We start from the raw sequence: 24,163 nt of genomic DNA on the forward strand, positions 1-24,163 counted from the left end.
AACCTAGTGTTGGTTTGAAAACTCACTCAGCTTCTATGGCTTCTGAAAAGCTCTGGAAAACGTAAGGGATTTAAACTTGATCATTCCCCTCTTGTTGTAAAGCATTCCTGTCACTGAATTCAGGCCAAGAAGGGAAGACTGGTGGAACTACATGGAGGAGGCAGTGGAGAGACTACCTCTTCATCCTAGGTAAAGAGTATCTCCTAGGAAAGGAGATAGCAGGGCTCCAGATTCCACTTCAAGGAGTGCTTACACAATTTGCGTTAGTCATGGGATTAAAAGCCTGACTGGTACTGACTGTTTCCTACTTGCTGGATTGTGTCCCCAGCATCCTAGCTGGGTGTGAATTCTGAGTATTTAATTCATCCTTCTTTTACTGCATTAAGAAACTTGGGTTGCAAACTTGGTTCAGTAGAGTTTTTTCTTGGAACTAGGTGTTAAGTTTTTTCATTTGTTTTTTTTGTTTGGTGCTCACTGGAAGTATGCTTGCAAAGTTGTCCTGCTTGTTGAGCACGTGTGGTGAGAGGAGGACAAAAAGCTAGCCTGGTATTCTAACAAGAACACACCTCCATTTCAGTACTTCGTTCTGAAAGGTGCCTGAGAAGGTACCTTCACCTACATCTTGTTTCACCACTTGGTGGTGCCAAAAAGTGTTTTGTTGAACACAAAAAAAATCAATCCAAACAACTGCATTCAAAATGAATAGCTTTAAATTTTCAACTTCAAAGAATTTCTTGATTGTCCTATAAAACAGGTCTTTCCTTCATTTTCTGTAACCCATTAAGATTCACTCCTGCTGTATGGAAACTTTAAAGAGAATTGCTTGGTTAAATCTCAGTGAAATGAAATAAATAGGAATACAATCAGCTTCTTTAAAAATAGTTTAAATGTTTAATTGTTGAGGGATGTTGCATTATGGTAACAACGTATTAAATACCCATATCCTTCATCAAGAAGGAAGAGGCTTTGGTACTGAGATCGCTACATAAGATGCTGTTTACATGTGCATGAGCATCATTGTAGTCAATTTTATTAGACTTCGGGCATTAACATTGTAGCAGTCTACAGAAATAATGCCTTTGCATTCCCTGCAAAGTGAACTAAAAACATTGAGCCAAATTGAGCACATACTTATTTATTAGCTACGTTTATTATCCCTAGTGTTGAAGATATATTACTGGAACAAGAGCTTAAGGGTCTGAATGATAATGTAAACACCAGCGTGAGATTCCACTACTGAAATCTGGAAGGAAAAGATTAGGTATCATGAATACTACCCTGATAATTCTTCTGCTGCCTCCATTGGCAAGAAGGCAAGCAATGGTGTTTCACACTAATGGAAGAGCAATGCAAAGACGAGTTCTACTGTTCTGCTTGCCATGTATGTTCTAGCTTCTCAAACGCTTGTATGTTCTACCTTCTCAGACACAGATGTTTCTCTTGTAGGATGAAGATTTCCTAAATCTAATATTCAAGGCTATGATGAAGGATTCCATGAATTCTTCACATCCAGTCTCTTCGGCTGTTCAGTCATCAGAGCAAATTGAAGAAATGTTCGATGCACTTTCTTACATCAAGGTAACTTCAAAAATATTTCAAAATAATCAGAAAGTGATGTATTAGCTATCGTAAAAATGAATGTGGGATCAAGAGTAAGTAGGCATGTACTGGCAGTTGTTTGGGAATACCTAGGATCTTTCAGAAGTGTTTCTGAGCATCTACATAGTTTTATTCATTTATTTTTTAAATATGCATTTAAAATTATGTACTTGCATTTGTGTCTTTACTTAACGTACTTCTGTTTGGTGCATGGTTCAGCACAAAGTAAAATATTCATGAAGATGTAAGAAGGAACCCAATGGGTGAAACAAATGTCCAGCTGATTATATATTCTGTTTGTGATAGCAGATTGTAACAGTATCACAGGATCCTAAGAAAAGAGTAAGAAAAAGGCACTTATTGACCCTCTCCCATCTTTATTTATTTATTACTCTGCTTTTTGAAAACGATATTTTAGAGATCTTCTGAGTGGAGACTTGCGTTCTGGAATGTAAGATGATTCTACAGCATATCCTGGTTGTCTACAACTATATTATATCTGTTTCTAATCTGTAGTGAGGGATATGTATGAGTTTTGTTTTTTTTTAAACTTCACAGTGCCTCACTTAGAAATGCGTGGGAAAGCAAATAGTTGCATTTGCCAAAGTTTTACTCACTGTGTCTCAGGTTTAGATGTCGTGTACCTTGAGTTTGGTAGTATGGGAGGAAAGCTCTTTTGGATTAGCTGTCATTTTTTTCAACACCATGGTTGTAGTCTCATCTAATATGAAACTAGCTCTAATGAGCTACTGCTCATTAGAAAACTGTCAAATGCTGCATCTTTCTCTGCTCAGTGATGAAAAGCACCTCCTAAAGCTGTCTTGGTTTGTTTTCTCTGCTTTCTTAGCTGGTCAACCTGTTGTCTGGCATCCCTGAGCATTCTGAGATGCCAGATGGTCTTAACCACAGTGATGTGCATCCGTTTCTTTTGGTCTGTGTTCACTGAATTACAAGAACAGAGATGTGATGTTTCAGCTTCCCATGGTTTTGAAGTAAATTTGGTTTCTGTCCCTAAGTTGTATGTCAGAAGGCATGGCTGTTATTTCAGGCTTCAGGGTTTCTCTCTCAATTAGTTGCCTTTATGGTGAGCTTCTGGAAGCTACACAACATTCATGATCATGCCTGTAGCTGTGTAACTTATGCAATTAGAATGCTGTCAATCTTTGATCAAAACTGTATGATTTTAATGGAAATATTCTCAAAGTGATTAGGCTGGAGTTTCAGTCCATTAGTAAAACGTTATATTCAGACAATTACTTTATTAGTTTACTGGTACTAGCAAGTATGTGCGCCTCCTCCATAGAGATGTAGCAACCTACATCTTGGAGTTTAGGAGTTAAACGACAAGTTTAGCCCTTGTGTTGCTAGAAACAGGTTTTTCATGGCTGTCTTCTTTGTTTCAGAGGCTTTCGTTGCACAGTTCTTGCTACATTCACACTGTGTTTGTATTCCACTACTCTTGGCCCTGTATCTTAGCTAATGCCCTTGGCAATTTGAGTGGGAAGGCATTTGTAACATGATTCCTAATCAGCCAATAGGGTGACTGTTACTGAATTATACAACTTTATTTTGCTGTACTACAAACTGATACAGATGAATAGGTGGCCTCTGCATTTTATTATCTGAAATAGAAATTGTTGTACGAAATTCTTTTAGCCTGGTAGTTTTACAGGCTGTCAATAACCCATCATGGTGGGAGAACAATCCACCTACAACAACAGTGTGTTTGGTTATCTTTGGCAGAAAGAAAAACAAAGACATAGAGCTATAGATTAAGTATGGATTCATGCAAGAGAGGAAATGATGACCATGTTCTGAAAATCTATAGTAAGGGGTATTCCTACAGTTTAGTGAATAATTAAATCAACCGAGTTCAGGCAACTTTCTGTTTCAGGCAACACGTTACTTTCCAAACTAGAATTCAGAGTGTATGAGAACCGTACATGCTCTCATGAAAATCTACCTTATGTTTTCTTGATCCTTTCTTTAAAATATTATGAAAAACTTAGTGTACCTTTATCTTTGTGATATGCCTGCTCATCTGCATTTAGGTGTACAGTATGCAAATCCTCAGGTAACTTATTTACTCATGGCTGTGATGTAAGGCCATTTATATGGAAATAGAAATGCAGCTGTTCAGCTATTTCAGACATCTACAACAACAAAAACACCTTTCTGTCTATGCATTCCTGTCCACTTTGAAACTGGAACTACTCTTAGCTGAGTTGTTCAGTGTAGATGCAAGTCATATAACTCTCGAAGGCTGTCTCATAAGTGCAGTTCTGTATCATAAAGAAGAGTATTGCTAATGAAATAAATCAGCCAGCAGAGACTTACCAATTAGAATGCAGTATTTTTTAGATGATAATAACTGGGAGGGGGTGGGAATTCAAGCATTATTAGCCTGTTTTATATCTGTATTTGGAGTCTGAGATATTCAAAAATTTTTTTTCCAAAGCAACAGGGAAAAAAAAAATTCAAATGGTATTAGTTCTTTTTGTAAGCATATTTGAAGTTTATGAAATACTCAAAAATACTTTTCCAAAGCAATTGGATGTTAAAGGTAATTATTCTGACAAAATAAAATTTGGGATAAAATAAAAAAAAAATTGGGGATAAAATCTGCCACCTTCTGCCACCTTTTTATACCTTTATTGTAGTGTGAAAGAGTACCTGTACCTTTTAATTTACCAATGTTTTCTTTTTTCTTCCCTGTAGGGGGCTTCACTTCTGTTGATGCTGAAGCACTATCTCACAAAGGATGTTTTCCAAGCTGGCATTGAGGTATATTTGCATAATCATGACTACAGATCTGCTCAGAGTGATGACTTGTGGGACAGCATGAATGAGGTATTCATCTTTAATATTCTGCTTGTGTTTTTTTCACTTCTCAAAATGTGTTGTGAATTTTGGTTTATTTCTTAATTTATGAAGAAAATGGGATAATATACTCCAGATAAATATTCTGAAGTTCTTGCTTATTGTATTTCCATCATATAAATACGGAGGTTGTTGTAGCTTTTAGGACTCCATTCAGTATCATCCGAAAAAAGTGCTGGAAGTGGGTAAACACTACCATATCTACCATGTGTGGACATGTCAGCGTCTATATCAGCGTCTATATATATATATATATATCCTTCCCTGAGCTACACTGATAGTGTGTTAAGGCCAGAATAAAACTGGTCATCTTAAATGCAGGACAAAAGTTTCCTTTCATAATGGAGCTGAATCCAAAGTCTGTCGATAAATATTTGCATCCTGAGACAATCTTCACGTACCTTTGTTTCAGTGGAAGCTTCTGTTTCAACAAGCAGAGCTGGGGTTATATGGAAACAGATTTTCAGATGGCCTAGTTCAGCCACTCTCAGATGGGAGGGCAGGCAAGAGGGGTACACAAGAGTGAGGGCGAGGGTGTGAAAGCAAGGCTGTGAGAGGATGTGTAATGGAGGGTGAGCAGGGGAGGGAGGGTCGGGGGGAGAAGAGGGCACAAGGAGGCAGGGAGAGGGCGGGGGGAGCTTTGGGTAGGGGTAGTGTGCCAGCAAGGATGAGAGAAGTGGGGGAAGAGTGAGAGGGAGGGAGTGCAAAGAACGGAGCACTTGATGGGGAGAGTGTGAAGGAGGGCATGAAGGAGAAAGAGAGAAGGAGAGATCAAGGCCAGGTTGGATGGGGCTTGGAGCAACCTGGTCTAGTGGAAGATGTCCCTGCCCATGGCAGGGGGTTAGAACCAGGTGATCTTTAAGGTCCCTTCCAATCCAAACCATTCTGTGATGCCAACAAGAGTGAGCTGCTAGGTATCCCTGATCTTAAGCTGTTTGGATGAAGGAAGGGAACACATCTCTCTGTCTCTGTTCTGTGTGGTATGTATTAAATTCTCTGAAATACGTATGAGGTTCCCTCATAGAAACTGAGTGGTAGGCAGGATATTAATGTTTAGTTGTGGTTGTTGGCATCCATCATATGATATCTAAACTTTTGCAGAACTGGAGCCATTGTTAGTTCTTGTCGGGGTGGCTCTAAATTTGTTTATGTAGTTATCCACAGTCACTAGTTTGCCAGCTAGTGATGGATTATTTTTGGTATCAGACTGACTCTCTTGTGGTAAAGAACTCTTGTTTTAAGTGTTACGTTTTTTTGTTTGTGTTTTTTTTACAATGAAAAGTAGATACACCTCTCCTAAATGAAACCTCTGACCAACCCTCCAACCCTTCATGCATACTGCAGGGGCAGCTTCATCTGCTGAAAGTTGCCTTTCTGTGATGTGCTTACACTGTTCCCCTTTTCCTGTGTGTCCATAGCTGGTTGTACCTTGTTTTGTGCCTGAGTCTTTGGGGTTTGGGATTTTTGTGTTTGTATATGTGTTTTTGTTGGTTGTTTTTTGTTGTTGTGTTGTTTTTTATGTAAGTGTAAATACTGTTAATTCTGTTTTGATTAACCTGCACCTCATGTACACTCCTATGTCCTTTTTTGAAAGGCTTATGGGTTAACTGGACTGGTCTGGTATTGCATCACATTAACTTACATTGGGACCTGTAATAAAAGTCCTTCCCTGAGAAGGTACCAGATTTCTTGCACTTTCTTTCCATTGGTTTTCACCGGTTGCCTCCTTGAATTCACTGAAATGTACTATCCCTGTATCCATTTTCATTTGTTTTGGTGTTCTGTCCGCTTATTTTTATTTTTCTACTTCGAATTCTTAGTTTCTTTTGCTTTTATAGGTAGTCTTTCACATTCAAACTCTCAATCAGTCACACTCAGGCAGTTGGTTAACAGTCATACCTACCCAGGCTGTACGTCTCATTGCTTTTACAGAAAGGTTAAGGCTGACAGGGATGTCTAGAGGCCATCATGGTCCAGCCCAGGTACAGACCATCTCCAGATGGCTTTTGAATATGTCCAAGGAGGGAGACCCCACAGCCTCTCTGGGCAGTGTGTGTCCATGTTCAGTCACCAGTACAGTACAGAAGTGCTTCCTGATGCTCAGGAACCTCCTGTGTTTTAGTTTGTGCCTGTTGCCTCTGATCTCACCACTGGGCACCAGTCAAAAGACGTTGGCTCTGTCCTCTTTGCACCCTTCCATAAGGTCTTTATAGACACTGAGATCGACCTGAGCATTCTCTTCAGGCTATAACCGAAAAGCTGAATGTGACTTGAACTGAAGACTTGAATCTGTACAGTGAGTAATAAGATGCTGACAAAGGTAACTAGAGAAAGACAGCATGGGTTGGTAAAAGGTATATGCAACTTAAATAATAATGTATTAATTTCCTTATGCTCCTGTTAGCCCCACCTAAAATGTATTTTTGTAAGTTAGAGATAGCATTGTCTTTCTCAGGTTGGACGATCATCTCTGCTAGTAAAGAGGCAGTGATATGTAGACAGTATAAAGTACTTGACCCTCAGTGGCGATGTTGTAGTGCAGACAGTTCTTGAAAGATTAGAAGAGGTAGGAGGTTAAGCTATACAAATGCTGGTAGGTGGGATGCCAAAAAAAAAATACAAAAAAAAGCCCTGAATGTAAAGAATTGCTTTAGTGTTTTATTATACAAACACCATCACTTTAATTCAATTTCTAATAATGATTTCAGAATTTAAAAAAGATCTTTAACATGCACATAGGACATGCAGGATCTGAAACATGCATAAAATACCAGAATACCAATAGTGAAAGAGAAAGTGAGGAAGTTGGGTTAGGTCTGGGGAGCTTACCATAACTTCATTTTCCAGAGCATTCTTGTCTCTATTTTCTCAACATACCAGTTTCACCTATCGAATGTTTCTAATTTCTCTTACCACTGCTTAACAAGGAGTGTCTCTGCTTGAGAAAATAAAAACAATTTGTTCCCCTAATTTATTGCTCATGAAATTTATAGTCTCAGTGTCAAAGTGACTCTTTACTAATACAGAATGTTGCTACTACTTATGTGGTAAGTTAAGGAAGGAGATTTAAAAATGTTTGTATTTTTGTAAAAATTTTAAAATTTGCCGTTTTCCAGTTATACTATGATTGTTTTTTATAGATCACCAATGGAACGCTAGATGTAAAAAAGTTAATGAAAACGTGGATTCTGAATAAAGGATTTCCTTTGGTGACTGTTGTCCGAACAGGAAGGAATATCTCTATACAGCAGGAAAAATTTTTATATCGTGTGGAACCAGAAAATTGGACATCAGATGCAAAGTAATCACCTTCTTACTACTTTCCGTACATTAAAATATATCTGCAGATAACTTTTTTGTATCGTGTACCTTTCTTATTTGTGTTCAGGGGTTCTGGTATTTTGTCTGAATGCTGGTAGTAATAAAGATAATTTGGCATAAAAGTGTATGCACCTAGCATCTGCCTTGAAAAATAACTGATTATCCATGCCTATTTCCACCCTAGCAACTGCTAAAACTCTGTGGGCTTCCTTTGTAAGCTCAGTTTTTCATTTACATGTTTTTCTGAAGCTTTTAAATTTAAATTAAAAGGGTACATTGCAGAAGTTGCTGATGCACTTAATTCAGAGCTTCTGCTCCTTTCTGTCAGTATTCAGTGTGCGTCTTGTGCATTGTTAGAGCAATGTATAAAAGCTAGAATCAAAACTTTCTTGGTGTAAAAATTTTAAGAGGGTACTAATGCGTGACAGCAGATGGCTGCCTCATTGAGTTTCCATTGTACCAAAAAATAAAAAGTTTATGTATAAACGCTGAAGTGAAAATAAATCTGTTACAAATACATGATGGTTGGACCAGATGATCCTGAAGGTCTTTTCCAACTTTAATGATTCTGTGTTAATGATTCTATGGTATCTTATGTTATGAACCTTAACTGTATTTCATAGCAAACCAAAGTATGTAAGTTTGAATCCTTTTGAGATTTTGGGGGTTTTATTCAGTTGTTTGAGGTCTTAACAGTAATTGAGTCCTTAGCATCATCTTGCAGAATCAGGCCTGTGAAAGGGATTTGTCTTTTGAAATGCTGTAAGCTATGGGGCTATGTTTTATTTTTGTTGTGGGGAAAAAAGGAAAACAATGTGTGATTGAAAGGGAAGGGAAGAAGGAAAGGATTATTAGGCTTAATTATTCTTCTCTGTCTAGTGGATGTCAATTGGGGAAGTGCATGAAAAGTTTTTGAAGTGCATGAAAAGTTTTTGAAGAAGAGTACTCTGAGTCATTCACAGTAATGGTCCCTGTCAAAATGGGAACACATGTACAGTTTGTTTTGCCTCACTTAAAGTTGTATTTTCCTCTAAATACACAAGACATTATCATTGTGAGACAAGTTAGCATTTATTCTTCCAGTTTGCAGTTCACTTGGGTCAGTCTTGGTGGTGTGCAGTCAGCTATGGTTTCTATTACCATGATTTGGAATTTGAGACTTGTATTTGAATCGACCTAAATTTTTTTTGAAAAGTAATGATACTTGTAAAACTTAAGGAAGACTGAACACTGGACTGAAGTAAAAATAGTACTGGCTAAATTTTTGAGATGTTCTGTCCATATGACTTTGGACAAGGTACTTAGCAGGCTGGAACTGAGGAAGAAGTACTAGGAAACTCATCCACTTCTCAACATGGTGGGAATAAAAGAAAAGAAATTGCTGTATGTGTAGTACATGTTTTCTTTGATCACATTCTGATGCCATGTGTGTTGGGTTTACACTTTGTCACACAGCATTATGTGGTTCTGGTACTTTTATTATATTAAAATGTTTTAAATTAAAATCTCAGCAAACCTTCAAAACAAATAATAAACTGTAAATAATATGTCCGTAAATATTTGCTTTCCTTTGCAGTTACCTGTGGCATATTCCTCTCACCTACATGACTAATAGGTGCAACTTTACCCATTGTATTAACGCATACTTACTGGACCAGAAGTCAGGTATGTGGCTTAACTTTGGAAGCAAGTTACGTATGTGTTACAGATTGCAGGTCTTTCTGAGCACACACTTGCGTAAGATGTGAAGATGAAGACACACAGTATAAAGTAATTGCAGACATCTGGAGCCAGGTACTACTAGTAGTGTCATCAAACAGTGTCATTAGAGAGTTGAGTGCCCATAGCATTTTATGTACAAGTAAAAGGCAGCAACTGAGACAGAAGCAGATTTTCAGTTTGTTAAAGCCTGTACTTTTCTCATCAGTGCATGCACAAAACATTTTGAACTGCATGTCTTCTGGAGAGTGAGTACTGTGACAGTTGCTCTGCCAATATACTGAAATGTAAGGAAGTCGTTTTCCGCTCAAATATTACTTTGTTTAAAGTTACAAGAAAGTATTCCACCTGGAACAGATTAAGTTCTTCAGAAAGCTGTTGTACAACTTGAAACTCTTAGATCATTTCACATAAACCCTGCTTTTGCTGCAGCAAAATCCTAGCAAAATTTTTGAATCCTAAATTGCTAGTCCATATAACTTTTGTTTAATTCAGTCCTGTTTTTCTCCATGCCAAGTGAATAGCTTCTATACAGTTTTATGTAGTACTGTGTAAAAATCATTTTGGCCGTCTCCCTGTTGGTCCCATTGACTGAGTAGCTTTTCTCTCTTATTTAGGCTGGTCTGGCTCACTGTTTTACATCTGCTTATGTATTTCCTTCATTGAATTTACAATTCAGCGTATTTAACTTGCAATTATATTTAACGCATAAACCTATCTCCCACCTCTGCTGTTCAAAATAAAACCATAGAAAATTAAAATAAAATGCTTAAAGCTGATCCTGACATTTTTGCCATTTACTGATTTTTACAAATTACCAGCCCTCCAACATGACTCTAGAAATATTATAATTAAAGAAAATATATATATAATTTTTTATTATTATGACATTGCTTTTACAAAACACGCATTTATTCCTGGGCTTTGTAATTTGAGCTGGAGGTTTACAAGCAGTTTTTATGAATTATCGGAATGGAAAAATAAAGCTGTTTAACAGAATGTGTTTTTGATCTTATTAGAATGAATAGGTAACCAGACTGATTACATCTTTTTGACCTTAAATGTCCCTGTTGGCACTCTCATGTTCACCTTACTAATTCCTCATTGGCTGCAGATACTTGGATGTGTAGGATATGAGAGTAGGAAAATAGTACAAAAGAGTTTGCGGTAGAATTTCACTAAATTTCAGAGGCATCACAAATGCTATGTACATTGACATTTTTGGCAGGAATTATAGAATCAATTGAAATAAAGAATTTTGTTTCCTTTATCCCCAAAGTCCCTTTTTTTTGTATCTAGCTGACTCTGAATCTAGAGCATGTCCTTTCATCCAACTTAATGTCACCACCATTTGTCTATTTATTTTTCTGATATGTGTCACTGTTTATATGTTGTATGTGTTAGTGGGCAGAGAGGAAACCGGGTTGTTTTAAAGGAGAACTGGACAGCAAATCTCTTAACTAGTGAGGCCTGCAAAGGCCTATGAGTTATTAACTGGTTTGCTTGTGCAATGTTAATAGACTTGAGACTGGATATGGATTCATTATGAAAGCACCTCATAAATTTACTTATGATCAAGTCAAAATTCTTAAAACTTAACTTGTTCCTATCCTGTGTTATCTACCTTTTTAATTTGAAAGCATGCTTTCATTTGAGATAGCATAGCTTAGTCTCTCTTCTATCATCTACTGCTGGGTTACTATAGTGCTGTGTTACTATGAGATCCCTCTTTCACTTTGCTGTGAATAGTTTGGCTGTATTGAATAAACCATAGCATCCAAACACTTTGTGTGACTAAGGTGCTAGCTTGTTCACTTTCTGAATGGTCTTCTCTGATTGTTGCCTTGTTTTAAACATGAAAACTTAAGTGGGACAGATTTCTCCTGAAACAGTGCCAGTGAATGGGAAACAGTACTCTCATTCCCTTGGATAAGTTAGTTAACTGTCATGACAGAAAATTTGTTAAGTAGATACCCAGCAGTGTCATTGACATAATGCAAGCTGCTTTCCAGTTAAAATGAAAAATCAACAAAAAATAATGACAAAACCTGTGTGCCCTGGGCATTTTGTCGCTTTTTGTTTTTATTTTTCTTTCCACATCTAAAACTACTTTTACCAAATAAAGCTACTTAGTGTACATACTGGAGCTTCCACAACAGTATTCAGTAAGCTACGTTTGCCTTTTAATTCTTTTTGGTGGTAGGATCATTGGTAGAATACAAAATTACTCGCAAGCCCTGACTGTAAATAATCATGCTCCCTTTGTTCACTGTCTTCTTGAGCCTGAGGTTTGATCTGGCATGTTGAAATAATTATTCTGATCTCCAGAGCAGTAAGATGTGTCCAAGCTATCCTGTACAGTCTTCATCAGTGACAAATGTTCCGATTTCTGTTTCTGGGTAGGACAGGTTTACCTATTAAAATTCTTCACTGTGCTGTGACCACAAGGCATTATGTGCCCTGTTTTTCCTTTGTTTTCCTTTGTTGTATTCTAGAGTGCATAGATGCAACTGGGGTCAGACTATGATATTATTCAGTCAGTCAGATGTAGCACTGAAGGAAGATATACAGACTAGTATTATAAAGCTTTCACTTAGAACATTTTTGCTAGCTATTCCCTCTCATAGTAGGGGGAACTAGTGAGCCAGAAAAGATTTGTTAACTCTCTAGAACCAGTCTACTTCACAGATCTGGATTTGAAAGGACAGGTGCTACACCTTTGTCTGCTATTAACTGGTTGTCTTTGTTAGCTGTCATTGAACTTCCAGAAGAGGTGGAATGGATAAAATTCAACGTGGACATGAATGGTTATTACATAGTACACTATGCGGAAGACTGGAAAACACTGATTGATCTGCTGAAAAAAAACCACACTGCTCTGAGTGCTAAAGACAGAGCTAATCTGATCAACAATATCTTCAACCTTGCAAGGTAAGGTTTTTATACTGGAAAATGTATTTTATATGTGTTTAAGTTTTCTCCAAGTCAAATGAGAATCAGATCTGGGTTCAGATGAAGACAGCTTCAGAGAAGTTTTAATTCAGACTTCATTAGCCTATTGAAACCATCACCAACTTAAAAAAGAAAAAAAGTTATTTCACTGATGAATCCGTATTGGTGTTACGTGTTATCTCCCTGACTTTTTTTATATCAGCATCCGCTTATTTAAATCACATAAACATATGATCACTTCCATTGCTGGACGACGTTGTTTCCTTTGGTGTCTTATAGTCTGCATAGAAGGCTATTTTTCTGCACTCTGTTAATGAATATTTCACCTTAGAGAAGCTGTTTGCTTCTCATTTTTTTTACTGGCTCCTATATTGTCTTTCTCCATTAGCACTACAGCCAAATGTTCTGGATGGCCTTTTAGACAGTTGTTTCCTGTATCCGAATACCCTCTTTATGATAAATACTTTCTGAAATCAGTTTTACCTCTTCTTATCTATTTTCATTTTTGTTAATTGAAGGCGTGTTAGCATCACTATCTTCTTGCTGATATTATATTATAAAAACCTTGACATCGAAACCATTTCTTACTACTTTATTTATCAATTCTTCTGCTAGTGTAATGAAGATCATTGTAACTTGGGTAAAGCAGGCAGCATCACTTAAATCATTTTAATGTTTGTGTTCATTGACCTACAGTCTAGGAAAAGAGCCTTTGGAAAAGGCCTTTGAGCTGATCGATTACCTTACAGAAGAGAGCAGTACTGCACCACTCACTCAAGCTTTGTTTCAGCTGAGTCTTATCTACAACCTTTTAGAGAAAAAGGGTGAGCAACAACTGGCAGCACGTGTGATGGTATGTACTATTTTTTTGGAAAATATGGCTTAAAATAATTTGTCATAAAGTTGTTTACAGTTTAATTAGTGTTGCCTGTTGAATGTATTATTCAGTAATTTCATGAAGATAGACTGGATTCTAGACAGTTCTTAGTCTTACATGCTTTTGTTAAATAGAAAAGATCTACTGCAATGCTACATTTTGTGGACTGACTTTAGTTTTTTTCAATTTTTTTTAGGGATTGTAATGCAGTGCTAACCCAGTGTTGTCTGGGGATTTACAGCAATGGGTATAAAGATCAATTCAATACAGAGTCTATGACGCTTTCTAGTACGGAAATGCTATTTCCAAAAATCACTAAAGTGGATGGAGATCATTGATCCAATTGCTTTACATAGACACAGTGAGGGGAGAAAAAAAAGCAAAACTATTGTTTGTGAAAATAAAAATACACTAATGGACACATCATGTCATGTGACAATACACATTGTCCCATTCCAGATGTGTGTTAGACTAACATGATACGGTGCTACAGGCATAACAGTGTAGTCTCAGTTCTTGCTGTGGAAATGTCTTTCATTTGTCTGTTCTGCCTTGATATTTAGAAGGCTCCTTTCTGTATTTATCCACAGGTTTAAAACGAACCTTGGAAACTTGAAAGAAACAAAAAAGCAACTGCTATATTTTTTTTTCTTACCTAGTATTTATTCAAGGATTTTACCAATCATTATCTACTGTAAAAAGCAGCCCAAGCTATGGTTGCCTGCATTTTCTATTAATTTATAATAGTTTATATTGGAATGTCTCAGCTGAGATGTGCTAGTTGGTGGGGCACCTTGTTTTTTCCAAGCTACAAAACTAGAAAGGCATAAAGCTTTGGCTGTGCTAAACTAAGGAATGTTAACTGTCACTCGATGGTGTTAAAAGCGGTTAAACAGACAGAACTTGTAGTTAGTTGAGATCATGAGCTGACTATGATTTTGAATTCCAGTAGCTGGAAAAATGGTCTTCAGTTTGACTGTGTAACATAAATGTAGACCTGGCCTGTCTTTCAGATCTATGTGGTATCTGTTATTTATTCATATAGATAATGGGGCAAAACTACTATGTTTAACTTGCACAGTTACAAAGTTATAAGTTAAGTTTTATATGTGGAAAATTCTCTTGGGAAGAATTAGTTATTGCTAATAATTTTTCCTCCTTTAGTATAGAATAGAATACCTGCTTGGAAATAAAATTGACCAACAGCATTGGACAGATAATGGGACTTTGTCTGAACGAGAGCTCCGGTCAATACTACTAGCTTTTGCCTGCACCCATGATATAAGACAATGTAGAACAGCTGCCACTGAGATGTTTGAGAAGTGGATGAAGTCTAATGGAACAATGAGGTACCACAAAAATGGGCTTCCACTATTTTACCTACGTATTATCCTGTTACTCTGCTATCTGAATATTGATAAAGCTCTTCATTCTGTCACTTACTGTTGCTTGTCTAAAAGTAGTTGCTGTTTTAAGATGAGAGGGAAAACTGTGCCAGATTTTAAAATTTTGTTCTGCAGTCTCCAATGTGACTGCAAAACCATCTACAAATTGTTTTCATCTGTGTTTCTTAAGCTGCATACTCAAGGATAATTACTTAGTAGCAGCATCAAAGTATACCTTTGTCTCTTGCAGAACTCATTCTTCTCTGGTTTCCTGTCTGTTTTGTGCCATAGAAAATGACACTGATTTTTGTACCATTTTCTGTGCTTTCATATGACTAATATAATTTGCTTTTTCCCAGTGAATTAAAATATTAGAAAGGCATGAATTCATGTGTCCAGCAAACTTAAAATTGCTACAGAAATAAATTGCAAAAATGAGAGGTATCTCTTTCAAGCTAATCTTTTCATTTTGTAACTTTTCTTCCTTCTTTTCTCAGATGAACTTTTTTTGTCCCCCCTTTTTTGTTTTGTTTTTGTTTTTTTGATTTTTTTTTCCCTGTAGTCTGCCTAGTGATCTTATGAAAGCCATATTTATAACTGGAGCCAAAACTAATGAAGGCTGGGAATTCCTCCTAAAGATGTACTCCTCTTCAGTTTCTGAAGCAGAGAAAAGCAAAATGATTGAAGCCTTGGCGAGCACAGATGATGTCAGAAAGCTCATCTGGTATGAAAGACACAAAGTTCTATGTTGTAAATTAAATGTTGTGTGTGTGTTTTTTTAATTGTTGAAAAGGAAAAAAAATCTGAATACTAAAGAAAATCTAGCCAGACATCTTGTACGGGCTTCCATAAACATGACGAACCTGTTATTTTTCACTTCAAAATAATGTATATAATAGAGTAGGTTAAAAAGATGAACTGTGGCAAGGTGGAATATACACGAAGAAAAAAAATGGACTTAAAAGCTTTGTGCTATTGGTGAAGAAAATTGCAGACTTTGTGATAATGGTAAAACAGATTGCTCACTGAGTCTTCAGAGATTGTTACATCTTCTTATCCAAGACAATAACTGGTTGTGTGTGCGCGCGCTGTTTTTTAATATTTCTTTCTTTCTTTGACCTTATATTATGCTCTTACACCGTTTTATAGACTAAATCTTAGTATTACATGGAGGACACTAAGTGTGTCCTGGTAGGCGATTACTGTTACTCCTGCTTTTCTCTCTTAACTTACCAGTGAATTGTTTTATCTTACAAGTTGTGAAAATTTACTCCATCTTTTCCAACAGCAATGAAAATACAGGTACTTGGTTTAGAGCTAAGATCACTGTGTTCTTGGAAACTCAAACTAAATGAATACAGTGGTTATAAAATGTAGCATCCATGTGCTTTAGATGCCAGAAGGTGATTGTTGTTTGATCTCTTACATAATCTTTTCCATCGAATTCAGGGCTACTAGTAGAACCACACGAAAATATGAATAAATAGGATTTTTTTTTCCTGTCCTTTTTCGTATGTTTTGTCTTCTAGGTTAATGCAGAACAGCCTTGAGGGAGAAGTCATCAGGGCACAGGAGCTTTCACGTATCGTAGCAACTGTTAGCCAGAGTTTCCCTGGATATTTGTTGGCCTGGGACTTTGTTAAAGAGAACTGGGAAAAACTTACAAGAAAGTAAGGCTTTTGATATGGCTTTTCACACCTACATTGCCAAAAGGACCACTATTATCAAGTGCAAGTGAATAAATAGTTTGCTTCATATAAGATGATGTTTATTATAACTTTAAAGCCTGTTTTAAGATTAGACTTTGCAAAAGTAACTTGGACAATAAATTTTGAAATCTCACTTAACAGTTGATGGAACGTTGAAGCCTCTTAGAACCTCACAGTTATTCTAGAAAATCTTGGTTTGAATTTCTGTTAAGAGTGATGTCTCTGACTAAGATGGCTGCTGGAGCTGTGGGATGTTTTGTGGATCAAATGCGTTCACAAGTAAACCCAGGCAGTTCATTCAGCATCTATTTATTCTACCTTTCTATATAATCCAAAAACCAAATAAGCAAAAAAAAAAATCCACTTGCTTTAGAAATATGTTCCTCTTAACTGTTCTTGAAATTGCAGAGCTGGCCTACGAATCTTCAAAAAGCTGACAGTACTTAGAAAATGTTATTTCTAAATCCTAGTTGTGATTTGGAACAGTTTCACATTGTTAAAAATGCTTCTCCTGGATGAAAATTCCTGCTTGCTAAAGCAGGAGTAATTAATAATCAATATTACAAAATTACTTGGCTTGAAATGATTTCTGGAGGCAAATTTGATTGCTTATTCAACAATTTGATTAATTGTTGAATACATACCACAAATGTAGACATTTTTCTTCGATGCCTGGTGTCCTCAGTTCTTTAGTGTTTTGAGCTGGAATAGAAGTTTGAAAATTTTTCTTGTCTTTGGCTCTGAAGTTGGATTCCCCTAACCCCTATAGGGGTTAGGCATCTTGAGGCTTGGGCTGCTAACACCTTGTATCTCCTCAAAAAGAGAGAGAGATGTAAACTTGAATTTAGATGCTTCTAATGATTTCCAAATACTGAAACAGAAGAGGAGTTAGAAATAAGAATGTGTGTATATACTGAACCTGCATGTTAAAATGGCTTCTAAGTTTTTTCTTCTTTGTATTTCAGGTTTCATCTAGGCTCATATACTATCCAGAACATCATTAGTTCATCAACTTCTCAGTTTGCTACAAGGGCGCATCTACTTGAGGTCGGTGGCGTAATCAATCAGAAAATCATACTTTCTAGTGCCAGTGCTGTCCTCAGATATTTTGGCGTAGAGGAAAACAGTTATTTACAGTCACTAAAGCCCTCTTGCAAGGATATACAGCTATTTCTATCCCTGTGTCAGACATGGGAAGTATGTACATAAGCATGTTGAAGATTACATTCTGAATCAGCGGTAGAGCTGAATATACACAGTCAAGCACAGCTATCTGTTCATATTGCTCTGGTTTCCTGTTCACTGGAACACTCTGTCTCCCAAAATAGTAATAACAAAATTCTGGTTTAGACAGTGTCAATAATCTATGCTTTCTGCATCTGTGGAATGGCACAGAGAGCCATTAAGATTTGTTCTAGATTAGTTTGGCCGTCAACAATCCCAGAGAGCTGTTGTGGAGGTTGAGTATAAGCTGAGATCCAGGTACTGGTTGTTAGAAATTTGAGTCTTACCTCACAAGGCCCTGAATGTATGGTGTCAAGAGTGGTTTATGGTTTAGTCTAATGTTTCATTCAGAAAATGGGGTAGAAATGGCTTCTTATTGTATGAGCAATAGTATTTTAAATGTAAGCATTGACAGTTAAAATGTTGAGTGGAAGCGGGGGTCATTCCAGAGGACTGCATGGGGTCACTAGCAACAATCACTTCTTTTTCACACACAAAAAAACCTCTCTTTCTAGAACATTGAGTGCTCTGTGATTGCTCTGTAATTAATGTGATAAGTTTGAGTATCTATTTATTGGTAAACGAATTTATTGAAACCAAATGGGTTGTTGCTGCTGTTCTCATGAAAGACATTCTTGCATTTTGGGAAGCCAACTCTGAGAATTTTGCTTGCTGCGTAAGTGTGTATGGTTCTCTATTTCCAGCACATGTGTAGCCTTTGCTTCTGTACCTATTTCTGAGGTCTGTGTTGATTTTTATTAACATTTTCTTTTTCTTTATTTTTTCTTGTTACGCAGGTGAAGACGTTTTTTGAATCAAAGTCAGAAGAGAGTTCTAAACTGCGTTGTGTAAAAGAGGCACTTGACACGATTCAGCTCAATATCCAGTGGATGGAGAGGAACTTAGCAAAGCTACAAAAATGGCTGTAGTGCATGTTACACTATGGAGTGTCAGCCATTTAGGAAATCTGTGGACAGTTGCTCTGTTTCTTTTGCAAAAGCCAGGGTGAAACCAGGCATTGCTGCAACATTGTTTGCACTATTAGAGAGTCTAGATAGCTCAGGGCATGTCTCACATAAATTTTGATTTCCCTTGAAGCATTTATGAGCAGGATGTATTTATTCTGAAACTGTTTTCATCTATAGACCAAACATCTCCATAAATTATATTATATATATGAAATTTAATACCCTTTCATTTGGTTGTCATGTTCTAGTTTTTCAGCAGCGTGTTGATATTGACAGATAAGAGCAGAAAGAAAGAAAGTTACCATGAACTGTTAGCTTTTTGCACACTGCTGGGTAATTAGTAGGGCTTTGTTAATGCAAAAATATAGGTAGTTTCCACATTTGTAGATAGAGAAGCTTTGTGAAACAAAGTCATGCGTAGGATACATAAGTATTAGAGGATCTCATAAAGTACAGCGGTTTGAGGAGAGGTAAATAAGGTCTGGATTTGAATTCAGTTTGGACTTCTGATTTTTCACTGTGTTGTTGAGGAATTACATGAAAAATAAGAATAATACGTCATGCTAATCATACACACTTTGATGTTTAAAGTGGCTGGGCACTAATAGTCTGCATGGAAAGGAGAAAGCCAGACAGCAAAAACAAATGTTTTAGAGATGGAATTTCCAAAAACATTGATGGGGCCTTGGAACTTTTACTCTGAATTTATTAGACATTTTTGAGAATTGTGTTGTTAAACATTGGAGTGTAACTGATGTTGCTGCATAGATCTGTGAGCAACTGCATAAAACTGCCATGAGTTGTTGTTAACAGGCTGGTTTATCTGTTAGACTGACTACTGATTTGTCTACTTCTGACTACTGATTTTTAATTTCACCACTTGTTCCAGATGTCCTGCAATAAGTCAGTGTATCAGCCACTTCATTTGGTTAAGTTTATGCTTTTTTTCCCTTGCCTGTTACCTTTGATATCACAGTATAATTTGTGTATATTGCTTACCCAGTATAGCTTTAGAAAGCTTCTCATTTAGATTTTAATGGTTTGTTCTACTGTTGTGAAAAACCTTGTGTGACAAATCTTCATACTCTTTAAAAGAAGGGGATCTAAATCTTCATACTTTAAAAGAAGGGGATCTAAATCATCATACTCTTTTTAAAAAGGGGGATCTAAAAGCAGAGACGGGCCACATTAGAAAGCCAAAATACCAATTGTACAATCTTGTCTTTCAAAAGCAGTGAGAAAGGCCATTTTTGAGGTATAGCATGTACATAAAACATATGCAAGAGTAATCATACTTGTTTATGTGGAGTTCTGATGTTTCAAATGTTCATTTCATTACTGTTGCACCTTTTGTGGATTGATGCAAGCAGATCCAGACCCGTTGTCTTATCAGCATCCAATATGTGATTCAATATGAAAACATTAACAGTTAAAAGTTGAAAAGTTTGAACAACACAAAGTTTTAATTTCAGTCACAGCAAATTCTGAAGAAGATAATAATTTGAATGAGAGTTAAATTAGTGGACGTGAAAATTTGTCACAGGCAATTCAAACTGAAGGCTTTAATTGATGAAATTGCAGCATTGGCTGCTTATTTAATCAGAAGAAATTGTAAGCTGTGATTGCTTAAGCCATGCCATACTTTTCCCATCCTTCCAGAATGGGAAATTCTTTCTTGGAAAAGAAATTCCTTATGTTTTCACCAGTTCACATTTAAAAACTATGTCTGCAGTTCTAATCTTGAAATTATTAGGAAGTGTGTTAGATTCTGAGGGTGCACAAACATTTGTTTGCCCCAGAGGCCCAGAAAAGAGCAATTTTCACAAGTACTGAAGAAGGAATGTAAGCGCTGAAAATAGGTCATACTATCCTAATTCCATAAATTATGCAATTAGAATGGTAATTAGCTATGCTCTCTGATTATTTTTTTTACAAACTTCCATGTCTTGTGGTATTATTTCTTTGTTTATTTTAAACCTTTATGCTCTCTGCAGAAATACAAATTCCATATTTGTATATTTGTGTGTATATATGTAGTTGTCATCTATTTTCCTTTACAGTCACTTCTTAATATTAAATGAGGAGACAGTAGTATGCTTTCACTTTTCTATCCCCTCACACTTCTTTTTATTTCAGCCCTGACTATAGTACTGAGGCATATAAAATTTCAAATGGAAACTCCGGAGGAAGATCCCATCTTCCTCCTGATTTCTGCTGTAGGATTATAGAAGTGTAAGGTTTTATTCAGATGCTTGACTGATAATTAGTTCTTTGCAAGGAAATAGCATGCAGCTGAGTTTTAGATTGCAAACTGTACCAAGAATGTCTGGAAAGTCAGGGGAGGGGGGGGGATGGTTTTTGAATAATTTTTCATTTCACTTTTTGCTGCATTTGATGGCTTTTTTTTTCTAATAGGTAATAACTTCAGTGTATCAGTTGTAGAGGTTTTTAAATTATTTTTCTGTCACGGAGTCTATAACCTTAATAAAAACTGTGCTGGAGTCCTTCTTCCAAGTTAAATGCTTAAATATACTCCTCTGTTAGTGAGATTATTGGGAACTGATGAAGGTTGGAATGGCTAAGGCATGAGCAATGAATTGCCCTTTAGAGCCACATCTGTCATGCCTTACTGCAAAGGAATGAAATCTTGCTAGTTCCTTGAGTTTTCTTTGGCTTCTGGTCAAATGAAAAACATATTGTAGCCAATAGGACCTCTTTACTTAATTTCCGTAGTATTTTCTAGCTAAAACTTACCGAGCTAATGTTTTTTTTATATATCTTAGGCCATTCTTATTTTACAGCAGAAGAGCTTTGCAGGGAAAAACTGTGAGTTCAAATGCTACTAGCTTTGTATCATGTCCTGCAATGTAAAATTACAGTGTTTAATAAATTGGAACTACAGTATATGTTCAGATGGGCTACATCAATTACCGTCTTCAAAGCCATTATGTACTGATTGTCTGTTATTTTCCAGTATCCTCTGTTTATAATGAATGCACTTCTTATTTTAAGAGCTAATTGTGGTGAAAAGCAAATATGCATGTATATATTTTTTACTTCTATAAATAAATACTTTTCCTATGTAAAATTAGCCTACCAGGAAAAGTGTAAGCAAGCAATTGAGCTCTTAACTTCGTCTCTGGAAAAAGGATTGCTCCCTCTGCCAGCTCAGCTTTTATTTTTATTTAGAGATGGAAAAAGTGCAAGCAGTGTAGGAAAAGCATGAGACTTCTTCTAATATGTGAAAAGACAGTAACATGTAATGAAGGAGTTTAAAATAGGTCTAGTTTTTCTGTGTAACTGGTCATAGAGATAGAGATAGTCATTGTGCCTTATGGCTTATAATTGAAGTGATACGCTAGACAGTATGTTAGAACAAACATCCTGTTTTCTTGCAGGAGCCAACTGAGGTCTTGTTCTTAGAGGTTGATGAGAATTGTTTTTCTGAGCAGTATTCAGCGTTGCTAACGGGAAGGCAGACTACAATTGCTGAGGGTTCGTCCTTATTATACAGATTGTTTCACAGGTAGCTGAAATTTGTCAGAGGGAGTACACTGAGCAGTGTTGGCTTTTGTTGCGTCCTATAACTATGATATAAAACTGTACTTCAGCATATAAATTTTCCAGTTATGGAACTACTACATACATAAACTTTCATAAAATAATGTTGCATCTCATCCTAAGTATTGTATTGATGTCAAGCTCATTCTGTTGTAAACTAATCGTTCTAGAAGAAACTTAAACTTTCTTCTTGTCCGCTCCTATATGGAAATCACTCATTTGCTAGAGAGCCAGCTTGTTTGGACTGGAATTTCTGCATTAATTATCAGACTTGGCACTCAGAAGGTGTAGAAAGTTACTGTCTACCATAGAAAGGAGAACTGTTCAGATCTTGTAGTATTTGAGACACTTAATTCTGAACATACATTGTAGGAATGATCTATGAAGAAACTAATCATGGGAGTAATAATTTTCTTTTGTTGGCTAACAGATGTAGGAAGTGTAACTTGAATCTGTATCTTTTACCTTTGGTGGAACATTCCATTTTCTGACAGGTTGTACCATCCTTCCTTTGCTTTGCTGGAAGATATTCTTCTTTGCACTCTGAAATTTAAATTAATGCTCAGTAACCATTCTTATTTGTATGCACTTGTTGCATTCAGTCATGTATATTTTAGCTTTTCCACATATTCCTGATTCATGCGTCATGTAGTACATTCAGTTCTCCACATGCTAAACGTTTATTGTTTGACATTTTGACAAGTGCATACATAAACTTATTTTTAATAGTTATATTTATACCTATCATTTTCATCAAGATGCTACTAAATGTTCAAAGATTTTTGTTACTTTTTTATGTCATGGAGTCACATGATTTCTGGGGGGAAGAAAGTACCTTTACCATAGTAAACTCTCAGGTCATATTGCTAAAGAATTTAAATCTCTAATTTTGCTGTGTTATTTAAATCTGCTGTTGTAGTAGATATATTGACTTTTATATGTGACAATTTAACTTTGATGCAGAATAGGAGGCAGGCATCTTTTTCTGAATTAGTAATGGTGGCATTAAACAAATCACAATACAATCTTAAGTATATAGTTTTATAAAAAAAAAATATATATAGTGGCTTGAATGGATTGAAACACAGTAATTCAAATTGAATTTGTAAAAACGAAGTACAGATTTTCCATTCAAAGAATTGGAGACTGGAGGAGTTTGAGTATATAATGTCAAACAAATTTTTGCAGTGAGAACTGAGCCCTGTCTTCATTAAGTCAAGGTTAAGTTATGTATCCCTGAAAAATACCTTAAAAGTTAATTTGGAAATGCTGTATACCGTAGGTACTTGTAATGGGTTAGTCTTTGTATTTTAAACACTGTAAAAATATATAAGACAATGTAAATTCACAGGTGTCTGAACTGTGAGTGGTAACATTTCAGGTTGTAAAATACCTGCCTTCAGATGGGGATTTGAATATCGTTTGTGTGTGTGTGTGCGTGTGTATGTATAGATAGATATAAAATAAGTTGTCTGTTTCATTTGTAAAGGGAAGAGAAGCTTATTTTCTTTATATTTCAGAGAAATGTTTTTGCATATTACCAGCACTGATTTGAAAGGCATGTGTACTGCAAACACTATTGCTTTTTGTGAGATGGAAATAAAGTATTTCAATATAAGCTTTTCTTTGTGATATTTTTGAAAATGTCATAAACAAGTTTTGTTTGAAAGTTTGATTAATTTTTTTTTAAGGTGTTACAAACTCTGTACCTCACTATTTTATCTGCAGCAGAACTTTATGGATAAATTCCATCCATCAAAATCTCACCAGTATGTAATTACAATTAAAAGGTAAAAGCCATTTTTGGATTTCTTTCTTATCTTAACCAAAAGACAATAACACTAAAAGATCGTCATACGAACTTGAATTGCTTGAACAGTAGAGTACTTTGACAGTTCACAGATTCTCAGCGTTAGAGCTCGCAGTCCTTAGTCTCAAGATAGGTCTTGGCACTTGTGTTTAAAATTG

The 24,163-nt window shown here is 36.2% G+C and overlaps 1 protein-coding gene across 4 annotated transcripts in view; it reads left to right on the forward strand.

Annotated features, from left to right (window-relative positions):
- The window catches only part of LOC121061586 (leucyl and cystinyl aminopeptidase), a 65,332-nt gene extending 41,519 nt beyond the window's left edge, over positions 1-23,813 (forward strand). For 3 of the 4 annotated variants that reach the window (XM_040540637.1, XM_040540639.1, XM_040540638.1), the window contains 11 exons: positions 1,447-1,578; positions 4,318-4,449; positions 7,620-7,780; positions 9,377-9,465; positions 12,270-12,450; positions 13,168-13,324; positions 14,513-14,697; positions 15,296-15,457; positions 16,263-16,403; positions 17,408-17,489; positions 18,464-23,813. In XM_040540637.1, coding sequence (XP_040396571.1) covers positions 1,447-1,578; positions 4,318-4,449; positions 7,620-7,780; positions 9,377-9,465; positions 12,270-12,450; positions 13,168-13,324; positions 14,513-14,697; positions 15,296-15,457; positions 16,263-16,403; positions 17,408-17,489; positions 18,464-18,595 — 1,554 coding nt within the window. In that variant the 3' untranslated portion in view covers positions 18,596-23,813. Of the gene's footprint in view, positions 1-1,446; positions 1,579-4,317; positions 4,450-7,619; positions 7,781-9,376; positions 9,466-12,269; positions 12,451-13,167; positions 13,325-14,512; positions 14,698-15,230; positions 15,458-16,262; positions 16,404-17,407; positions 17,490-18,463 lie in introns of those variants that run through there. The other variant, XM_040540640.1, reaches the window with a different exon arrangement.
- Positions 23,814-24,163: the final 350 nt, after the last annotated feature.

This window comes from Cygnus olor, chromosome Z (assembly GCF_009769625.2).
Source record: "Cygnus olor isolate bCygOlo1 chromosome Z, bCygOlo1.pri.v2, whole genome shotgun sequence".
NCBI lineage: Eukaryota > Metazoa > Chordata > Aves > Anseriformes > Anatidae > Cygnus > Cygnus olor.